The sequence below is a fragment of the Cricetulus griseus genome, chromosome X, assembly GCF_003668045.3.
Source record: "Cricetulus griseus strain 17A/GY chromosome X, alternate assembly CriGri-PICRH-1.0, whole genome shotgun sequence".
In the NCBI taxonomy this organism is placed as follows: domain Eukaryota; kingdom Metazoa; phylum Chordata; class Mammalia; order Rodentia; family Cricetidae; genus Cricetulus; species Cricetulus griseus.
In genome coordinates, this window is record NC_048604.1 from 115,891,088 (window position 1) to 115,910,459 (window position 19,372).

A 19,372-nucleotide genomic window follows, 5' to 3' on the forward strand; every position below is an offset into this window, starting at 1 on the left:
GTAAAATTCAGGCATTATGCTGGCCTGCCCCTCTCACCTGTCAGAATGCACTCAGGTAGTACTCTGGTCAGCCAAGGGTTCCATGAGTACTAGTCTGCATGCAGGTGTAAAGGACCCCTTTAAAAGAAAACCCCTGCTCACTTACGCTCTCTTTTCCCTTTCTTCCCCCCACCCCCACGGATCCTTTGGGGCAGACAGGACTTTTCCTGTCTTCCTCTTTCTTCTGTCCTCTGTGTCTCTTTATCTCTTTTCTCTTCCCTTTCCCCTTTCCTTTTTAAAAATTTATTTAAATTAGAAACAAGATTGTTTTACATGCCAATCCCCGTTCCCTGTCCCTCCCCTCCTCCCCTGTCCTCCATTAACAGCCTACCTATCCAATACCATTTCTGCTGCCCAGGGAGAGTGAGGCTTTCCATGGGGGATCTTCAGAGTCTGTCATACCCTTTGGGATAGGGCCTTTCTAATAAAACTTCTCACTTAAGCTGTCTGCCTGGCATCTTTGTCCCTCCTTCTAGGCCACCCTCATCTACCATGGAATCTGCCAAGGTTCCCCTTGCATTTTATAATAACAGCAATGAGTGGGATATTTTTCAGTGTGGGAGGTAGAGAGGGTGGAAACACATCTGTTTGGATATTCATTGACTACCCTGGAGCAAAACAGCTAGAAAAACAAACAACCAACCCTGCTAGGTAAAATATTTCACGTGAGTACTAGGAAATAATCAGGTGTTATGTTAGTAGGCTTCAGACCTCACAATGTCAAGTTTCCTGTATACCTCAGAGAGCTCCATGGGGTGGCTGACCCAGATATCTGCTTAAATAGCTGTTGGTTTTGAGGCATCCAGATACAGCTGCTGAATGGCTCTACTCACCCACATACCCTACAGGAACTGTGCAGATAGGCTACAGGGATCAGCTCAGCCATTGTGGGACTCCAAAGAATTTGAGTCTATTCACCCCATCTATCACATTCTCTTTGGGAAAGCTGCATTGGTGATAATGTCCTGACCCCAATAAAGGATGTGGTCCTTATGGCCCTTTGTCTCTCTCTCATTGCTGGCAAAACATAGGCTATGGATGGATGGTGGGTGTACTGCCCTCTTCTCTGGAGGGTCTGTAAGTGTGCATGCAATCTGTCATGTGCCCCTTCTGAGCCTCACCAGGCCACACATCTAGCCCCAAAACTTTCTAGGTCAAGACTCTCCCCAAGAGTGGCTTTTTTTTAATTACAGATAAGATACAGGTCAGACTAGAGCCACCAATATAACTACTAGTATAAACAAGCTTCTAGAACAACACATGGTCAAATAGGAAGTATCCAGTGAAAGGCACACTGTACACAACGATGGCCATCTTTGCTTGACGGTGGGATTAAGTCTACAGTCGTTTTCCAGAGAGATCTCAGAATCAAATTTGAGGAAAATCACAACAATACAATTATGCTTTAGAAATTAACCATCATATGTTTTGTCGTTTAAAATGCAGTTTAAGTCGTAAAAGTTAATATAAAGTGAGAATTTTGTACGACTTTATTCAACTTATTGTGAAAGCACATGGATTCACTTTTCATTGGCACATAGAGTAAGAATATATATGACAATTTTCTTGTCTTCCTGAACTTACAAATGAGACTAAGTTTTCTGATTTTCCATGCAGAATGTTGAGCAGATTTCCATGTAATGTGGACAAAAGCACACATGCTACTTTCAGGCCTGTAGATTAAGCCCTTTGAAAATGCCAAAGTTACTGGATGATCAAAGTCCAGGTTCCTGAATGACCAGGCCATGCTCTTACCTTTGGTGAATTATGATATCCCACATTTCAAAGTTTACAATGCTAAACAACTCAGATTTGGAAATACTTTGTTACAGCATTTAAACATACATTAATGCAACAAGTATTTTTTCATGGACAATAACATGGACATTTTGTTAATTATTAGTAAGAGTCAGCTTGTGAGATACAACATTCTTGAAGCTCATGGTGATTCTCTAGTCACATTGCTGCATCATAAGCTAATGCAAAGAACACATTTTCTAAATGACTCATTTGTCTACTGGATTAGAATCAAGCAAGGCATAGATGTTTGTCACTTCCTTGAGCTTTATGGCTGACCTCATTGCTTTGGATCCATTTGATTTACTTTATTGAACTGAGTTATTTAAGGTTTTATTTGTTTTATGGATTTTCAAATCAATATGTTATCCAGTGGAACAGTTTAGCTTTATTGTTTTATGAAGTGCACACATTTTAGTTTCATATAGTAACCAGCCAGGTCAGAATAGGGACCAGTTTCACCAAAATACTACTGTCCAGTGCTTTTTGAAGTCACATCCTTAGTCCCATTTGCCCAAGGATTTGTTTCCCATTGTTACAGTTTTGTATCTGGGATAATCTCACAGAAACAGAGTCATATAGGAGGTAAGCTGTGAAGAAAGTTTCTTTAAGCCAGCATACTTTTCATATTCACTTGCATAGATGGGTGTTCATGTCAAGAGTGTATATGCCTTTCTACAGTGAAGTACTCTGTTCTACAGACCTGCTACATTTTGCTTTCCATTCACTGTTGAAGGGTGTTGGGTTCTTTCTGGGTCTGGGGATTGTGAATGAAGATACTATAATGTTACTAGTATGTATGTTTTCAGGGCAGATCACTTGGCAATTACTGATGAAGCAATTGGTGTGCTCTTCCCTGGGCAGGGCCAGCTCTTCCGCTCCCAGCTTTCCTCAGTTGCCTATAGTTCTTTATGTAGAGTTGAGGCCTCATGGACATTTTTCCCCTGTACAGTTTGGCATATTCATTGATGTCATCTTTGTTCAGCTCACATTTATACAATCATATTGGTGAGATTTTATGGGTGTATCTTCTATATTTGCTTTCTTTTGTTTGTTCTGGAGGCAGGGTATCACTACAGATAGTCCTGACTGGCCTGAAGTTAACCATGTATTTTATGCATTGAAAATTTTGAAAATATTACAGGTGAATCAGTATTTTTCTAGTTGGTTACTAAATTATAACTTCTTGATTCAAATTTATGTCAAATTAGTGATTGTTATATCCAAGATAAAACTAAGGCCTAATTATTTCAACAAAATTTATTTGTAAATGTGTTTTCTCTTACCAAAGCAATGCACTTCACTTAGAACAGAGAAGAAAAAAAAACAAAAAAGAGATCACAAGTTGACAGACAAAATTTGGTATGTAACTATAGTTTAGCCCTTTCTAAGTTTACACACACACACACACACACACACACACACACACACACACACACAGAGAGAGAGAGAGAGAGAGAGAGAGAGAGAGAGAGAGAGAGAGAGAGAGATTGAGAGAGAGAATTTTATAACAATTTTTTAAAGAAAGTCACCATAAACTTAGTAGGTGAAAGCTCCCAACATGTACCTATTGGTTCACGACTTTGGTTGATCAGGAGTGTGGGCACTGCTGCACTGGGTCTTCTATTCAGAGTCTCTTTCAAAAGGCTGAAGTCAATGTGCCAGCCAGGGTTAGGATCAAGTCTGAGAACTGTGTTCCTCTCCTAGGCTCACTGGCTGTAGGTAGAATTCAGTTCCCAACTATCGCGGAATGGCAAGCCCTCAGATCCTCGAGGCTACCCCATACTCCCTGGTATAATGTGTTCTCCATAAATATGGCAGTCGGCATTTGCTAAGACAGCAGGGTCTCTGCTGCTTTGAATTGTTCTGTTTCTATGTTGGTCCTCTCAAGACTCTTTGATGAGGTTCACCTGATTAGGTCAGGGCCATCTGTGATGAACTCCCTTTGGAAGTCTAACTTAAAGTCAAGTGACTGAATTTTCATTACATCTGCAAAATCTTTCTAAGAGACCCTGGTAACACAAGCAAGGGAGTGATGTCCTAGCATGGTCACTAGTTTCACCCATACTCAGAGGGAATGGATTATTCCAGGCATGTGCCACCAACATGAAACTTGGGCTCACCTTAGAATTCTACCTCCCACAAATAGCATGGTTTAGTAGCATTTTTGAGTTACTTCCACTCAGCCCTTAGAGTTTATGTTTCATATACTTCTGTAACATCCTACTGGTACTGTAGCTTCAACAACACAAGTTTTGAAACTGTGTTTACCTTTAATAAAATAAGAAATCTACTAAGTGTAATGTCCACTCAGAAAACTATTTTTAAGATATTAAAGCCATATCTACTCCAAATTAACAGTTTTTTTTTTTTTTTTTTTTTTTTTTTTACCCTGTAGGTGGTCACTGTGGCTAAAGAGTGACATGTTTCATTTACAAGGGAGGATGGGGGAAGTGAGTGTGGTCCATTTGTTTTAAATATACAATGTTAGCAAGGAAGCAAAGCTCCCATCAGAGCAGATTGGTAGATGGATCAGTCCTGCGCACTTTGTGATGCTCAGGTCATGAGGCAGTATGTGTCATTAAATGGGTAGAGACAGATGAAATGTGCAAGCCTGACTGTTTTGGGGTCTCAGGATCGCAACTGGTGGCAGGTCAAATTTTACAGATGATCCACATTTTTGTTAAGGATTAAAGATATTTTGTGCCTTTTGATTAAAAATCTAGATTTGTTTTCTTTATATTGTTTTACCTACATGTATGTCTGTGAACCATGTGCCCGACTGGTACCTGCAGAGATCAGAAGAGGGCATCAGATCCCCTAGAACTGGAGTTATGGGCAGTTGTGAGCCCCATGTAGGGGCTGAGAACCAAACTCACGTCCTGTGTAAGAGCATCAAATGCCTCATCTCTCCAGCCCCCTCCTTTGATATTCAAAATTAGATTTTTTTGCCTATTATTGTTAAGTTCAAGTACCTTGTCCATTTTAACAGCAGACCCAACAGTTATAATTTATTAAAATAAGTGCATCACATTTTATGCCTGTTTTTAAATGTTGTAAATATACTCAAAACTGTTCCAGTGTTGTAAGACCACAAACATTGGCTTAGGAAATTACAAATAATGATAACTGTGTTAGCAAAACTATGAAATATCTTCATTCAGCTTTCAAATATAAAAATATATTGTTTTATGCAACACTGAACAGTTAAGGCCAAACACGTCAAGGAAGATTGGAGGTACAAGTATTCCGCTTATTAAGAATATGAGCATAAATAAATATTAAAACTGTTTAAACCAAGCCAAACATTAATTTTATCTTTTTTTTTAACAGTGTTATCAGGAAATTTCCTTCAGAAGACATAACATTTTTCAAGTATGAAGAACAAATGTGCTCGGTGACCATGGAAACATAAACATACATTTATAGTATTGTACAGGATTTGGACTTTCCCTCCATATTTGGTGGTGCAGTATCCTGAAGATTTTGACCCATGTGGTTCTGGTTGGCATCTTTCTTATCATTTTGTAAGGCTATTTGATCTCCTATTGGCTTTATTTCTGGAAGTGGATCGTTAGTATTCTGCATCATTTTCTGACCTGTCAATGACATCCGATTAAAGAAGGAAATCTAGCAAAAACACACAAACAAAAAAGATTTCATTTCAGTAAGTGAAATATTCAGAAAGTACACAGGAATATAATTTTTAACAGGTATGAGCATAAATTAGTCAATTTAATATATATATATATATATATATATTATATATATATATTATATGATATGTCCTTAGCATCCAAACTAAGATTTTTTTCCCTTTTATCAGAATGCAGTCATGACTAAAATAAGATTTTTCAGGATATAATTTTCAACACTAAAAATATCTTCAGAATATACCATCATGTTTCTACAAGGGTGAAATCAGTCACTGTTGACATTTAAATGTGAGAAGACTGGGTCATTTGGGGACTTTTCTGGTATCACTGATGTACCTTAACTGTAGATAATTTCTGCTATGATATTCTAGAAATGGAAGACATAAGTCCATATTCCTGAGGCTAGAAGTTCTGAGAAACTGTTAAGAGTTGCCAGATGAAGGCTGTATGATGCTTGTGGGTGTGAGTCATCAGTGGGAGAGATGGGGGACTGCTCTGGGAGGCCAGCACTGAGACATAGAGAATATGATAACAGATGAAGACAGGAGGGCTCCTTGGCAGACACAGAGGAGACTCTAAGGAAGGTTGATGGGGAGCAATGAGTGAGAGGCAGGCAGATGTGGTAATCTGGCCCTGAGGACAGAAGGTTGTGGGGTCAAAATTAGAAAACTAAAGCAGCTTGGAGGTCAGGGAAGGAACATATAATAAGAAGTCGATGACCTAGGGGGCCATGTGCATGAGACAGCGGGAAGACTGGCATCTGAGGACAAAGGTCTCATCTGACTTAGGACATTTGAAGATTTATCCAGGACCAAATTAGTATCATTCAAAGAGCTATCATAAAAATCATGCTTTTGGCCGGGCGTTAGTGGCTCATGCCTTTAATCCCAGCACTTGGGAGGCAAAGGCAGGTGGATCTCTGTGAGTTCAAGGCCAGCCCGGTCTCCAGAGTGAGTGCCAGTATAGGCCCCAAAGCTACACAGAGAAACCCTGCCTCAAAAAAACAAAACAAATGCTTTTGATGAGATATCAAAATGAGGAAAAACATAGGAAATGAAAACTTCATGAGGATATGTGCAGCTCTTTCAGAAATCAACATGGAGATTATAATAATAATAATAATAATAATAATAATACTAATAATAATAATAATTTACATTTAACATTAAGATGGTGGTAACCAGAGTAAAATGCAACTATAAAGACCTCTAGCAAAAGCATTATGGATTAAAGTGGAGGCACTGCTTTACTTACTATACTGCGAGTACCCATCCTGAAAAACTTCCACCATAAAACAACAAAAAATCTCACTAAGTTAGCAAAGTGTAACTTTCTAATATGTAGGCAATTTCTTAAAAGTTTAAAGACAGTCTCCATGGGCCCTAAAAGGAGAAGAAGCAAGCTTTGGGGTGAGCATTGAAACAGCATTTGTTAACTTTGTAACATAGATCCTGGGATTTTGAGAATTCTGAGTTCACAAAATGTAGGGAATTGGACTGAGCCAACCCTTACATAATGTGGCATTCCTGAAAGGTATAAAAAAACAGGTAACAACATGGTTTGTAACATTAATAAAATCAAAACACTGTGGGTACAGTAATTTGTAAAATAGGAAAGGAGGGATGTCAAGGCCGAAGATTATTTTAAGATTTTGCTATTAGATGAGAAAAAAAAAGAATATTGGTTAGTTCTAGACATTAGGTGTGCAGGGAAAACATTCCAAGTAAAATTCCAGCTGTTTAGGCTGCTTACAATGCACACATGTAAAATACAAGCAAAAAAAAAAGGGTAAAATATTTCTACCAGGCAAATGATAACAAAAGAAAGGTAACTTACTAAACACATAAATCACCAATTTAAACCCTTTGTATATATTGGGGTTATAAAACTCATTAAGGAACTCATACTATGTGGATTAGCACAGGAAAAGCAGAATGTGAATTCAATACTTCAGTCTTAACATCAAAATGCAAAAATTCATTCGACTTACCTTTTTAGACTTTTTTATGTCTTTACTTGTTGGTTCAACACTTCCCAGAATTTCGGAAGAACTGCTCTTTATACGATCGTACATGTGTCCTACAATTAAATACATGTAAAAAATTATTCTAACTAAAGAGAAAGAAAAGTCTTGATGTTTTCAGGAAAACTCTATCAACTCTATCAAGTTGTGAGATAACACAAAAAGAGCTCACTACTGGAGAAGTGGTGGGACTAAAGGCGTGCACCACCAATGCCCAGCACCCAAAATAACTTAACCAACACACACACACACACACACACACACACACACACACACACAAAAACATTTGGATTGTGAGTATCCAAATATTTCCTACTATGAAGAGTTATCAGGAAATTCTAGAGATGTGAAATATATGTACTGGAAGTACTAGAAGAAAATGTGTAAATATAAACCATTTTCAAAGGTCTGTGGGTGGGGGCATCCATGCATGTGTGTATGTGTGTGCAAAGGCCAGAGGACAATGGTTGATGTCTCCCTTTATGCTCTCCACTTAAGGTTGAAACAGGTTTTTCTGATGACAAAAATAATATTCTTAAGTGGGTTGAGGGGCTGGAGAGATGGATCAGCAGCTAAGAGTATATACTGCTCTCGTAGAAGACTCAGATCCAGCTCTCTGCAGCCACATCAGACAACGTCCACCCATTTGAAAGTCTGGGTCCTGAGGATTTCCACACAGACACATATACATATACATGTAATTAAAATTAAGATGAATTTAAGATACCATTTACAAATCAAATGTGCTCATACCTTTTGGATTTTCATTGTATTCACGAAGAGTCCGTTTGAGTAGGCTGACACTGTCTTCCTATAAACAATAAAGAAACAGTATGACCAAACACTAACAAAAGAACTTTCCTCACATATTTGTGCTGTTAGAAACCCTAGTTTTGGTTTAAAAGCACATTTCCAGAGCCTGCCTCTAATTAATACCATAGGTATGTGATAAATGCTTCACTTTGCTAGGCTACTATGAAATAGGAAGCCTCAGATGCTCAGTGATTGCTAATGCCCTCAGTGACTCTAAACCAGGCACAGTGGCACATGCCTGTAATCTTCAGGAAGCAGAAGAAGGTAGTTTTCACAGCTCAAGGTCAGTCTGGTCTACATAGCAAGTTTGAGGATGGCTAGGGCTATACAGCGAGATCTTGTCTTTAAAAAATAAAAAGTTTATGGACTTAAGAAAATTGTATGATTTCATCATCTATAAGATGACTAAAGGATGCTAGATGGCACACAATTTCTGTCAAAAATTTGTAATAAGAAATGGGTATTTAATGTTTTTTTTTTACTGACAACCAAAACCTGAGTTATCAAAAATTCCCACAAGCAGAATAATTTTTTAGCCATAACTGAACAATTTTTTCCTCAGTGAAAGTAAAGAGTCTTGAGAAATACAGAAACGAAGAAAAGACAACTTCTACACTACAATAGCAGCTTTTAAATTAAAAATGGCAGGCACATAGCTGAACATATCTTTAATCTGAGCACTTGGGAGGTGGAGACATGGGGATCAAGAATTCAAGGCCATATTCAGCCACATAGTGAGGTTGGTGTCAACCTGAGCTATGAGACACTATTGAAAAATAAAATAAAATAAATAGGAACACAATATATGCTTTTAAAGTACATATCCAAATTTAAGGTTACCTATGTTTGGGTAGTTGTTTCTGTTAGAAAGAGAATGAGTTTTTTTTTTTTAAGAATTTGATGGAGCAGGAATGAGAGTATATCATTAACTAGAAACCATGACTAACTCAGTATTTTCTGAAAGTAGTCAGAAAGGTGAAAAACAACACAATGCCATTCCATTTGGCTTTCAGCATTCCACACCTCTGAAATTAATCCTAGTAATGTTGGCAGACTGCATTCATGACAAACAGGTTATGAACTTAAATACTGTTGCAGCCTTCTGCATTTACATGTGTGTATGCATGAATATATGCACATAATAAATATTGTTTCTGCAGCCAGCACCTAGGTTCCCAACTTTTTATTCTAAGCATTTCAAAGACAGATACCCTACTTTCTGGTTCACTTCCCAAGAGTATACTATCAGTGTCTATTTCTACTCATGTAGGAATAAAATACTACCTAGCAGTGTGGCAAGTGTGCTAGAGACAAGGTTTGCTTAATTCCTAGACTAGATAAACCTACTCATTCAGTTTAAATGAAATGACACATAGATATACTTCTGCTCCATGGGAAACTGCAATTCATCCTCTCTTTTCTCTTAGGTGCTATCTTAGGACAGAAAACCTTGTCATTATACCTCTTTAATGATTTCATCTGGGTTGTCATCGAGGGCATCAATAGTTTCTGAGCTTTCTGTTTCAGGAGGGCTATCTTCAGGGAAGCTTTCTTCCACAATTTCCTTCTCTTCTTCCTTCACTTCTTCTTCTACAATGGCTTCCACATTTGGGACACTAACTTGGTCATCCATGTCTTCTGGTTCTGGTTCTGGTTCTGGTTCTGGTTCTGGTTCTGGTACTGGCACTGGCACTGGCACTGGTACTGGTACTGGTTCTGGTTCTGGTTCGTGTTCAGGTTCTGGTTCGTGTTCAGGTTCTGGTTCGTGTTCAGGTTCTGGTTCTGGTTCTGGTTCTGGTTCTGGTTCTGGTTCGGGTTCGGGTTCCACAGTTTCTGAAATTTGCTGATCCTGTGACAAAAGTGATTATTATAATTTCCTTTTTTAATGAATAGATATGATAATGCTCTTGTAACTTATATGATAATCTCAATCAATGTATACACTACTAAATGGCATTTAGAAGCTGAAGACATGAAATAATGTAGAATCCATGCTGAACATCACGATACTGCATCACTAATGATTTCATGGCTGTTGCTCTGGGTATGTCTGCTGTTGTATGACAATTACTAGTGTTCCTGAAAATTTGTTAGTAACTATGGTAAGGCCAACACGGAAATAAATATGTCTTCTTGACTTTATGCAAAGAATGATCTTAAGTTTGAGAGAAATTAAAAAGCTTTTCCCTTACTGCAACAATCTAATATAGTCAAATCTATGAATTACATTCATTTTCTACAACAGGGATTTGGAGTTCCTCCCATCCCCAATTTATAATTCATTTTTTATAAGTGAGGTAAGCATAGCTACTTATGACCCAGAAAAAGATAATGAACATACTTTAAATGCTATTAAACATGGTATTTTTCACTAAAAGTCACATAGATTGTAGTACTTTGAACTTGTTAAGTACATTTAAAATTTTAAACATACCTGTATAACTACTATAAACCACAGAAAACACTTACCTTTAAAACTGAGATAACTTAGGAGAGATTGGCAGAATACTGTCATTTTATAAAAAGAAAAGGTAAAGTTTAAGTATATTCTTAGAAAGATAGTCTAGAATGGTCAAGCACATGCCTTGTCTTAGGATCACAGTGAAGAAGTCAATGGGTCAGACAAATACAACTGAACCATCACTTCATTGGTCACACTCAGCTCTGGTCTTTGGTTTGGCTCAGGGCAATATTCTTTGTATTTCTTGTGAGGGATATCAAAAATGTCAATGTTCCTTTTGATAATTTAGTTTGCCACAATGTCCCAGATCTTATCACTATAAAATGGGTCAGTTATCTACTCAGATTTTCTCCCTTCATTTCCAAAATCCTTATTCTAGATTAGTACCCTGGCTGCTAAGACAGGCAAGGAGAAGGCAATGGGACCTCAGTGACCAACGAAGATAGGGTACACTGGGATAGAGCTTTAGGCCACAGGAGCCTTAAAATTTAGTGCTCAGTGAGGCCGAAGCCCTCCAAGAGAGGGATCTTTAGGGAGAAGGGAAGAGAGGTAAATACATAAGGAAATAGGGGATAAACCAACAATAAGGATGTCTGAAAACATCAAAAGAATCATACCATTAACTCAAAGAATCTACAATACATGTAATTATGTGTATACACACATATACACATTAACACACACATATATATATATATATATATACACACACACATATATATATATATATATATATATACATATGTTAAATGAAAATTTCTCATTTGAGCTGACAATGCTCCCTCTGAGAGTCAACGTTCAACTAACAAAAATCCCAATACCAGACATGAGAAGCCCTCCTTTGAACTGTTTGCCAGGGCTGCCCAAGAGAATCCCAAAATATATAGGCTGTTGCTATTTCCTTTCGCCTCAAAGCAATGGAATGTAAGTTCCTATTGCTGAAGATGCCAGAATTTCAGGGCCTTAGAGGCCTCAGAGCTAGAACCGACTTGAAAACACTTCATGAGGACGAGCTTTCATAGTACCAGAAGGTACCAAGCAAGTTTCCAAAGGAGGAAAAGTAACCAACATTCTTAGACAGCTATGATGCCTATGAACCAGAACAATGATGAGCATGGCTCCACAACCCCCTAAGGGTGCTATAGTGGCATGCATACCTTAGCAATAACCAACATCTCTCTAATAGGATTTAAGACCTGATCAATAGGAGGGAAAGCATGGCTGATACTGGAAACCTAGCCAACTACTCAGTGCTAGCACAGTCACGGATACTAGAGGACAACCTATAAGCATTACTTTGTTAAACTAACCATTAACCATCACTAACAGCAATATAGACATTTGTCTTTATACCCACAGATAAATGTAGTCCTCACCATTAGTCAAGGGAAATTCTCTTTGAAACCAATGGAGAGACCATTACAGAAAAAACACAACCAATCAAAACCCACTGTTGGCGAGCCCAGTCCCAACAGGTATATCTATAAAATACTTCCACACCTAAGGGGCAGGGAACATTTTCGAAGAGGGGACAGAAAGACCAAAAGATCCAGAGGATCAGGTAGGTTTCTTTGAGACTGTGTCTGTTGTAATGTGAGAAGTGACACCCAGAAAGTCTCACCAACATGACAGCTTAAACATGAGCTGGACAAGGACACCAATAGACATGCCAATATGAACAGGAAAAAGTCCACGAGGCCTCAACCCTACACAAAGAAACTGAGAAATCCTCAGAGTAGAATTAGTCTCCCCAAACAAAGTGCACTCCAATTGGTTATCTAATACCAAATGGTCAGCCCTGAAAACATACATTTGAGTGCATACATATGAGTATCATTATACGGACTTGACAGGTTATATGTATTAATAATAATATACTAATATAATATACTAATAATTAATGAAAAAGGAATCCATGACATTGAAAGAGAGTAAGGAGTGGTATATGGGAAGTTTTGGAGGAAGAGGAAGGGAGAAATTTTGTGATTATTTTAAAATCTCAAAAAAGTGATTCTGTAATCAAAAATTTAAAATAGTTTGGGAAAAGTTATGGAATTTCTTTTAAAGCTTTTTAACATGCTATCACACACTGTAGACTTTTGGCATATAACTATGAAATCTTTGTTTTTTAAAATGAAGTTATTATAGGTTCAATTTTTTAAACTGATTATTGTGACTTGATGCTTAAGGCAACAAATGAGATTTTGCAGAGAAGTATCAAATTGTTCATTTTAAAATCTGTATTTTAATGAAAAAATCAAAGCTACTTTGGCTTTTCATCCTTGCTAGCATTCAGCATAATGCTTTTTTGCTATAGGAAATTGTAACAAGTGTCAGTAACATCTCATTGTTGCTGTAAACAGTGTTTTAGATGGTGAGCTAAGTCAAACAAACATTTATTTTACTTGCTATTTTTTTGCTTAGGTGATCTATAGAACATTGCTTTTAAAAATAATTTGACTTGATTTATCACAATAATTTATTTGAAAACAAAACAAATAAACATTTAAATATTTGTTCTCAAATTATATATTATATAATCTGCTTTATTTCAATACTGGCAAACAATTTGAATTAAAAGAAATTACTTGTACAGGAAGCAAAAATATAGTCTACAGGCCAGATTAGGCCTACCAGCTACCAGTTTGATCTCTGGATTCTTATCTTCCTATGACATGACTTTATACACAAAAAAGTCTTGTTTCTTTCTACACACAATTCCTTATTTCATTGCTAATCTTTTACTGTAACTACTGTATACATCACAGTTTGATGGAGAAGCAAGCCTACAAAAGTGAATGTAATGTTCAGAGTACTGTACCCTGCAGTGGTAGGCATTTTTATTCCAATATTTACATTTATTCTATGCCATTCTCATTGTTTTTCCTTAGACAATTTATTTCCTTTTTTGTAGTCATGCATTTTATGCTAACCACATGAGTGGGATCAACTTCTCTGTGCTTCAAGCACTAAAAACTAAAACTCTTTCCCAGTACCACCTACAAGGAGGGCTGGGCTTGAGTTCATGACTGCTGGACTGTAAAGGCTCTGTTCTTCACCAATTCTGTCCAAATATTTTAAAGACCATAAAAGCCATGTTTTCTCTACTCACTGATGTTTCAAACATTGCAGATTATTTTATTTCCTAAGTTCCCAACAAGGACATCCCATCTCATGTTTCATTGTTTATATCAACTGCAAATTAAAAGTTAGGAAGTCTTATCTGCAGTATCCATTTTACATCCTCCCATCCTGTTTTGAGAACCATGCCAGCAGCTCTGGCTGATCATTTTCAGAATGTAAAGTGTAGTTTGGATTCTATTTTTCTGCAAGGCAAACTTCCTGGGCTTCTTTTGCTTTTTTTTTTTTTTTTCTGTTAATGTTAGCTCTAGCCGTCTATCAGGCCACAGCGCTCTTTTGCTACTATCAATTCTTCTTCCTTGAAACCCATTCTTAGCCTGGGTAGCGTTTTTCTTTCCTAGAATCTACCCCACATCTTTTCTCTAAGTTTTGTTCCTCAACTTCATTACTATTCTTTAACCCAGTGGTTCTCAATCTACCTCATGCTGCAATGACCCCTCAGCCATAAACTCTGTTGCTACTTCATAACTGTAATTTTGCTCTGGTTCCGGATCATAATATAAACATCAGATATGCAGGAGATCTGATATGTGATTCCCAAATGGGTCATGACCCACAGGTTGAGAACCACTGCTTCTACCCACTCACTTCCTGATGTTTTCCCTGAATCCTGTCTGAAGCGCTCTCCTCGCAAAAGGGTTGCTTGACTTGATCCAGTTAATTATACACATAAGCTAGTGATCCCCAGAAACTTCTACTGAGCTCCAGACACATGAACATCTGCCGGATACCATCAAAAGCTAGCAAATGCAGAACTGTCTTTCTGGACTCCTCCTACTCTCTTATTCGAAGTCACCCTGAACAGCACTCTTTTCACTCAGTTCTCCATGCTAGCTACATCTTTGTTCTAAGCCCTCCAACTGCCTGATATATATCCCCACATCCTTCACCCCCACTATCCTATCCCATGTCTATTTCATTCTTTACCTGGTCTACTATAATTGGCTCTTAACTTCCATCCCTGTGGTCCTGTCTGCTTCAAATCATTCTTTGTATTGCCACAAGAATAACCTTATAAAACCTTATTCTTTTTCCTGTAACATCATGTATGTATATGTAAGGCCCTTTGCCTGTTAAGTTCTAATTAACACGACTCATTTCAAAGTTTCCTTACTCACTCCTGGCAAGTTCCTTCTCAACCCTTTCACATGGGAGCTGAAGTGGTTCGGCTAATACTCTCTATTGTACTAATGAATTTTCTTGTTGGCTTATAGAGTCCTCTGACATCAGGGGGCATATCTCATGTCTTATAGAACCAAGACACAAAACCTTTCTTTTCTTTAATTAGCTCATTTTTGAAAAGCAAGCCATGGATGTATTTTGCAGGTGAATTTTCATCTTAGGGTGACTTTGGCTAAGGACACGGGAATAGAAAAACAAACAGCACTGTTAAGAAATAGTCATGCATATAATTAAGAAAAAACATGATAAATGATGAAATAATCATGACAGAGACATTTCCAAATGTTCTTTGGAGAAATATATCTTTAGTCTTTCTGCAGTTACGATGGGGGAAAAGAGGGCCATGGGAAGTGGACTATAACCTGTCCTCACTTCTTGAGGTCTATCTGACTTGAGGAAGACCACTCAATTTTTTGGTGACAGATACATAAATACTTTATCCAAGTATTTATACCAGCTATTAAACTATATGATAGGAACTAATCATACCATATGACACTGAATTTTCACAATGAAAAGATTGAAGTAAAAGATTAGAGCACCTTCCTTCACTACTGCATTGGTGGGAGAGAGCACATGCCATGTAAGCTGATCTGTACAGTGAATCATTACCAAACAAAGCATACTTCAGTGTCACTCACCTTGATGGCTGCTGTTGAGCAGTCACAGATGTTCTGCAGAAATTCCCCCCAGCTTACCTGAAAGTCTCTTTCTGCCAGAGTCTGCATTAGGAAACTGTAACTCAAGGGAGTCTACATATACAATACCTCACATTCCCCACAGCAATGATTAGAAAACTATAGCAAATACCTGAGCAATTAGCAGATTTACCATGACTGTAAACCCAGCATTGGAAGAGTAGAGACAGAAGGATCAGAAGTTCAAGGCCACCTTTGGCTACTTAGTGAGCAAAACACTAAGCAGACCTGGGCTATGGGAGACTCTGTCTCAAAAGCAAAATAAATGAGAAACAACTAGCTATTGAAATCTATGTAGCCAGCTGTCAAGTCTCAAGGGATCAAGTGGTCTTATTCCTCACTTTTCTTTTTTTCTAATGATGAGATTTATGCATATGTAATAACTTCTTCTTATGAAAGCTTATGTTCTTTTTCACGCTGTCTCAATGTACCACTAACCACCACCAAACTCCTATCCATAAACTTTAGAGGGTATTAGGCCTGCCACATGTGTGATTTAGTATGTGGCAGTTGAACACTGGACAGAGAAAGTTAGCATGCTTTGTTTAGGGTGATTTGGGGGACTAAACATGCCTTTTTTAAATTGAGGAAGAGGGATAGCAGAAATTCTGGTGTGACAAAGCTCTAACAAAGCTGCTCCTGTCAATTAGGTCTCCCATTCCAATTCTGTATGTTTCTAGAAAAAAAATGGACCCTTACAGAGGTAGTAACTTCACACAGCTTGAAAGCACACACCAATAGGGACTTGAACTCAAAATGATTATGTAAGTGCTCTTGACTGTAACTTCTAAGAACTACTACTTCTAAAGGGTGCACCAAGTTTTGGGGCAGGGAAATACAAAGAAATGGTAAGAAATGCTGCTCAAAAGCAGCAATCTGTATCAGTTCAAATGGTGAAATGGGTGCAGTCAAGAACATGACTTCAGTATTGCTGGCTGATTCTCTTCTTGAAAGACCATGCCTTAGCCATGAATAACTCGAAGTTTAGCTTCTCATCTCCTTGGAATTCTCTTAGAATTTCTTTTATGGCTATCATGTCTGCCATCCCTCTTATTTAATCTTTTCAAATCTATTTTTAAATAATCACCTTTGGTAGACGTACTTTATCATACAGTTAATTCTACTCTAGAAAAAATGAATATGGCAGACTTTGGTCAAGGGCTGCAGTGTCAAAACAATGTAGTCCACTACTTGGGGGATGCTACCAACTATCTTTGCAGCAACTTATAATTTACAGATTTCTCTAAGGAAATGCTATATCATGTGATTCTTGTAATTTATCTCATGCTCGTTCTCACAGAGAATCAAATGTATGGAGTTCAACTACACAAAATTCAAAAATGTTACTATGAAAGTCTTCCTTGAAAAATGTATAAGAAATCACTCATGCCCAAGGTATGGAACAGGATGAGAAAGGAAATCAATTGAAAAAGAAGTTAAGATTACACAACCAAACTAGCTACATTATATAAATCTAGTGGAGCCTGGCTTCTCAAAAATTCACTATCTAATACTAGACCATTTTTCTTTCCACAAACAATATTGAGTATATACATTTAATTTTTATTTGACTTGAAACATTCTGATAAGCAACAGACAAACAGAATTACAAAAGTCAATGAAAATCCATTGAGGACACATAACACACATGGAGAATGAAAGTTCTGACAGTAGAGTTAAAACAGAAATTACTTGGATTCAGAAATTTACAATTACAAAACACAAGAGACACTAAAGTTATAATTTTTAAGAGCAGAAGAATGAATTTTAATATATAATTTTCTTCCTTGAAACATTAACTCATACAAGCCCCTATATTATGTGTTTAAGTTGACTGCCATTTCATGAGCTATGCTGTCATATGCCTAGGTAGCAATGGCAAGAGATAACATCATTAGCCTCTAAGGCCTGAAAACAGCTGTTGCTTCATAGATCTTCATGAAAAGGGACAAAAAAGTAAAGGGAAATGTCATTCCTTTGAAATAGGAAATTCTCACCTCAGTTATCATCAATTATCATTGATTATCTTCAATTACCATCAACATTATCAATTATTATAAAAATATTCTAGGTGACAGAGACTGAAGAGGGGTACTTAAAATACTTATTAAAAAGTCAGAAGTTTTGATAGCCCTTAAGCATCTGTATTGTTTTAAAAAGACTTTTATATACATAGTACTTATAGTATGCTTCTAGTATAGATATCTATCATCCATGAGGTATATACATTATTAACTATAACAAACAGCTTTGTAATAGTTTCTAGTTATAGGTTAGTAACTTGGGGGGGGAGATATGAGTTTAGGAGGAATCAAGACTTAACATTGCCTCCTGTTGTCTTTGATACCTTAATACAACTGACATCAGTTGTTTTATAACCATGTGTAAAAGTACCATAGTAACAGATCAGTTTCATAATCTGGAGTGAGTATATCTATTATACATAAGGCGTGCAAATGACTTCACTGTCCATAATCAGGTCAAATTTAGTCTGTTATTTCAATTCCAAATAAAGTGGTAAAACATTATTCCAGAATTTTTTGGAACCATTATCTGAAAGTTGTTTTGACTCCACTGGCATTTTAGACCTCTGCTCTTTTCCCCTTCTCCCTGGGTTAGGAATGGGCTTTTCCGAATAGGTCCCATATCTGCCATGTGTCCTAGAACCTTTTCTTTTACTCACTTTTGGGGACTGTTCTCTATCTTCCTGACTTTCATTTTCATCTTCTCTTCCACCTATCTCCTTGTATTCCCCTTCTTCCTCACCATATGCTTCTTCCTCCTCCTCACAGTCATCACACCTTCCATTTGCTTCCCCTTCTTCCTCCTCTCCTACCCCTTCTTCCTCTCCCTCCCCCTCCTCCTCTCCCTCCCCTTCTTCCTCTCCTTCCCCCTCCTCCTCTCCCTCCCCTTCTTCCTCTCCTTCCCCCTCTTCCTCTCCTTCCCCCTCTTCCTCTCCTTCCCCTCTTCCTCTCCCTCCCCCTCTTCCTCTCCCTCCCCCTCTTCCTCTCCCTCCCCTCTTCCTCTCCCTCCCCCTCTTCCTCTCCCTCCCCCTCTTCCTCTCCCTCCCCCTCTTCCTCTCCTTCCCCCTCTTCCTCTCCCTCCCCCTCTTCCTCTCCCTCCCCTTCTTCCTCTCCCTCCCCTTCTTCCTCTCCCTCCCCTTCTTCCTCTCCCTCCCCCTCTTCCTCTCCTTCCTGTTCTTCCTCCCCTTCCCCCTCCTCGTCTCCCTCTCCTTTCCCCTTCTCCTCTCCTTTCCCTTCTCCTTCCCTTTTGTCTCTCTCCTCTTCCTCCTCTCTCTCCCACTCTTCCTCTCCTTCCCCCTCCTCCTCTCCTGTTTCTTCATCTCTTTCCCCCTCTTCTTCTCCTTTCCCTTCCTCTTCTCCTTCCTTCAACCCTTCTCCCTCATCTTCTTCACCTCCCTTCACTTCCCTTTCTCTTTTTTTCTCTTTCCTATCTTCTTCCTTGTTGTTTTCCTCCCCTTCCTCCCCCCCACTTTGCTCCTCTGATGGGTCTTCTCCTCCCTCTTTCTCTCTTTCTTCCTCTTCCCTCCCCTCCTCTGGTT

The 19,372-nt window shown here is 38.1% G+C and overlaps 1 protein-coding gene across 5 annotated transcripts in view; it reads right to left on the reverse strand.

Moving 5' to 3' along the window:
* Positions 1-4,200: 4,200 nt before the first annotated feature.
* Rpgr (retinitis pigmentosa GTPase regulator) overlaps positions 4,201-19,372 on the reverse strand; it is a 47,824-nt gene continuing 32,652 nt past the window's right edge. For 4 of the 5 annotated variants that reach the window (XM_027433138.2, XM_027433142.2, XM_027433141.2 and 1 more), the window contains 4 exons: positions 9,791-10,177; positions 8,269-8,326; positions 7,483-7,571; positions 4,201-5,466 (listed from right to left, as the gene is read on the reverse strand). In XM_027433138.2, coding sequence (XP_027288939.1) covers positions 5,260-5,466; positions 7,483-7,571; positions 8,269-8,326; positions 9,791-10,177 — 741 coding nt within the window. In that variant the 3' untranslated portion in view covers positions 4,201-5,259. The remainder of the gene's footprint in view (positions 5,467-7,482; positions 7,572-8,268; positions 8,327-9,790; positions 10,178-19,372) is intronic. The other variant, XM_027433140.2, reaches the window with a different exon arrangement.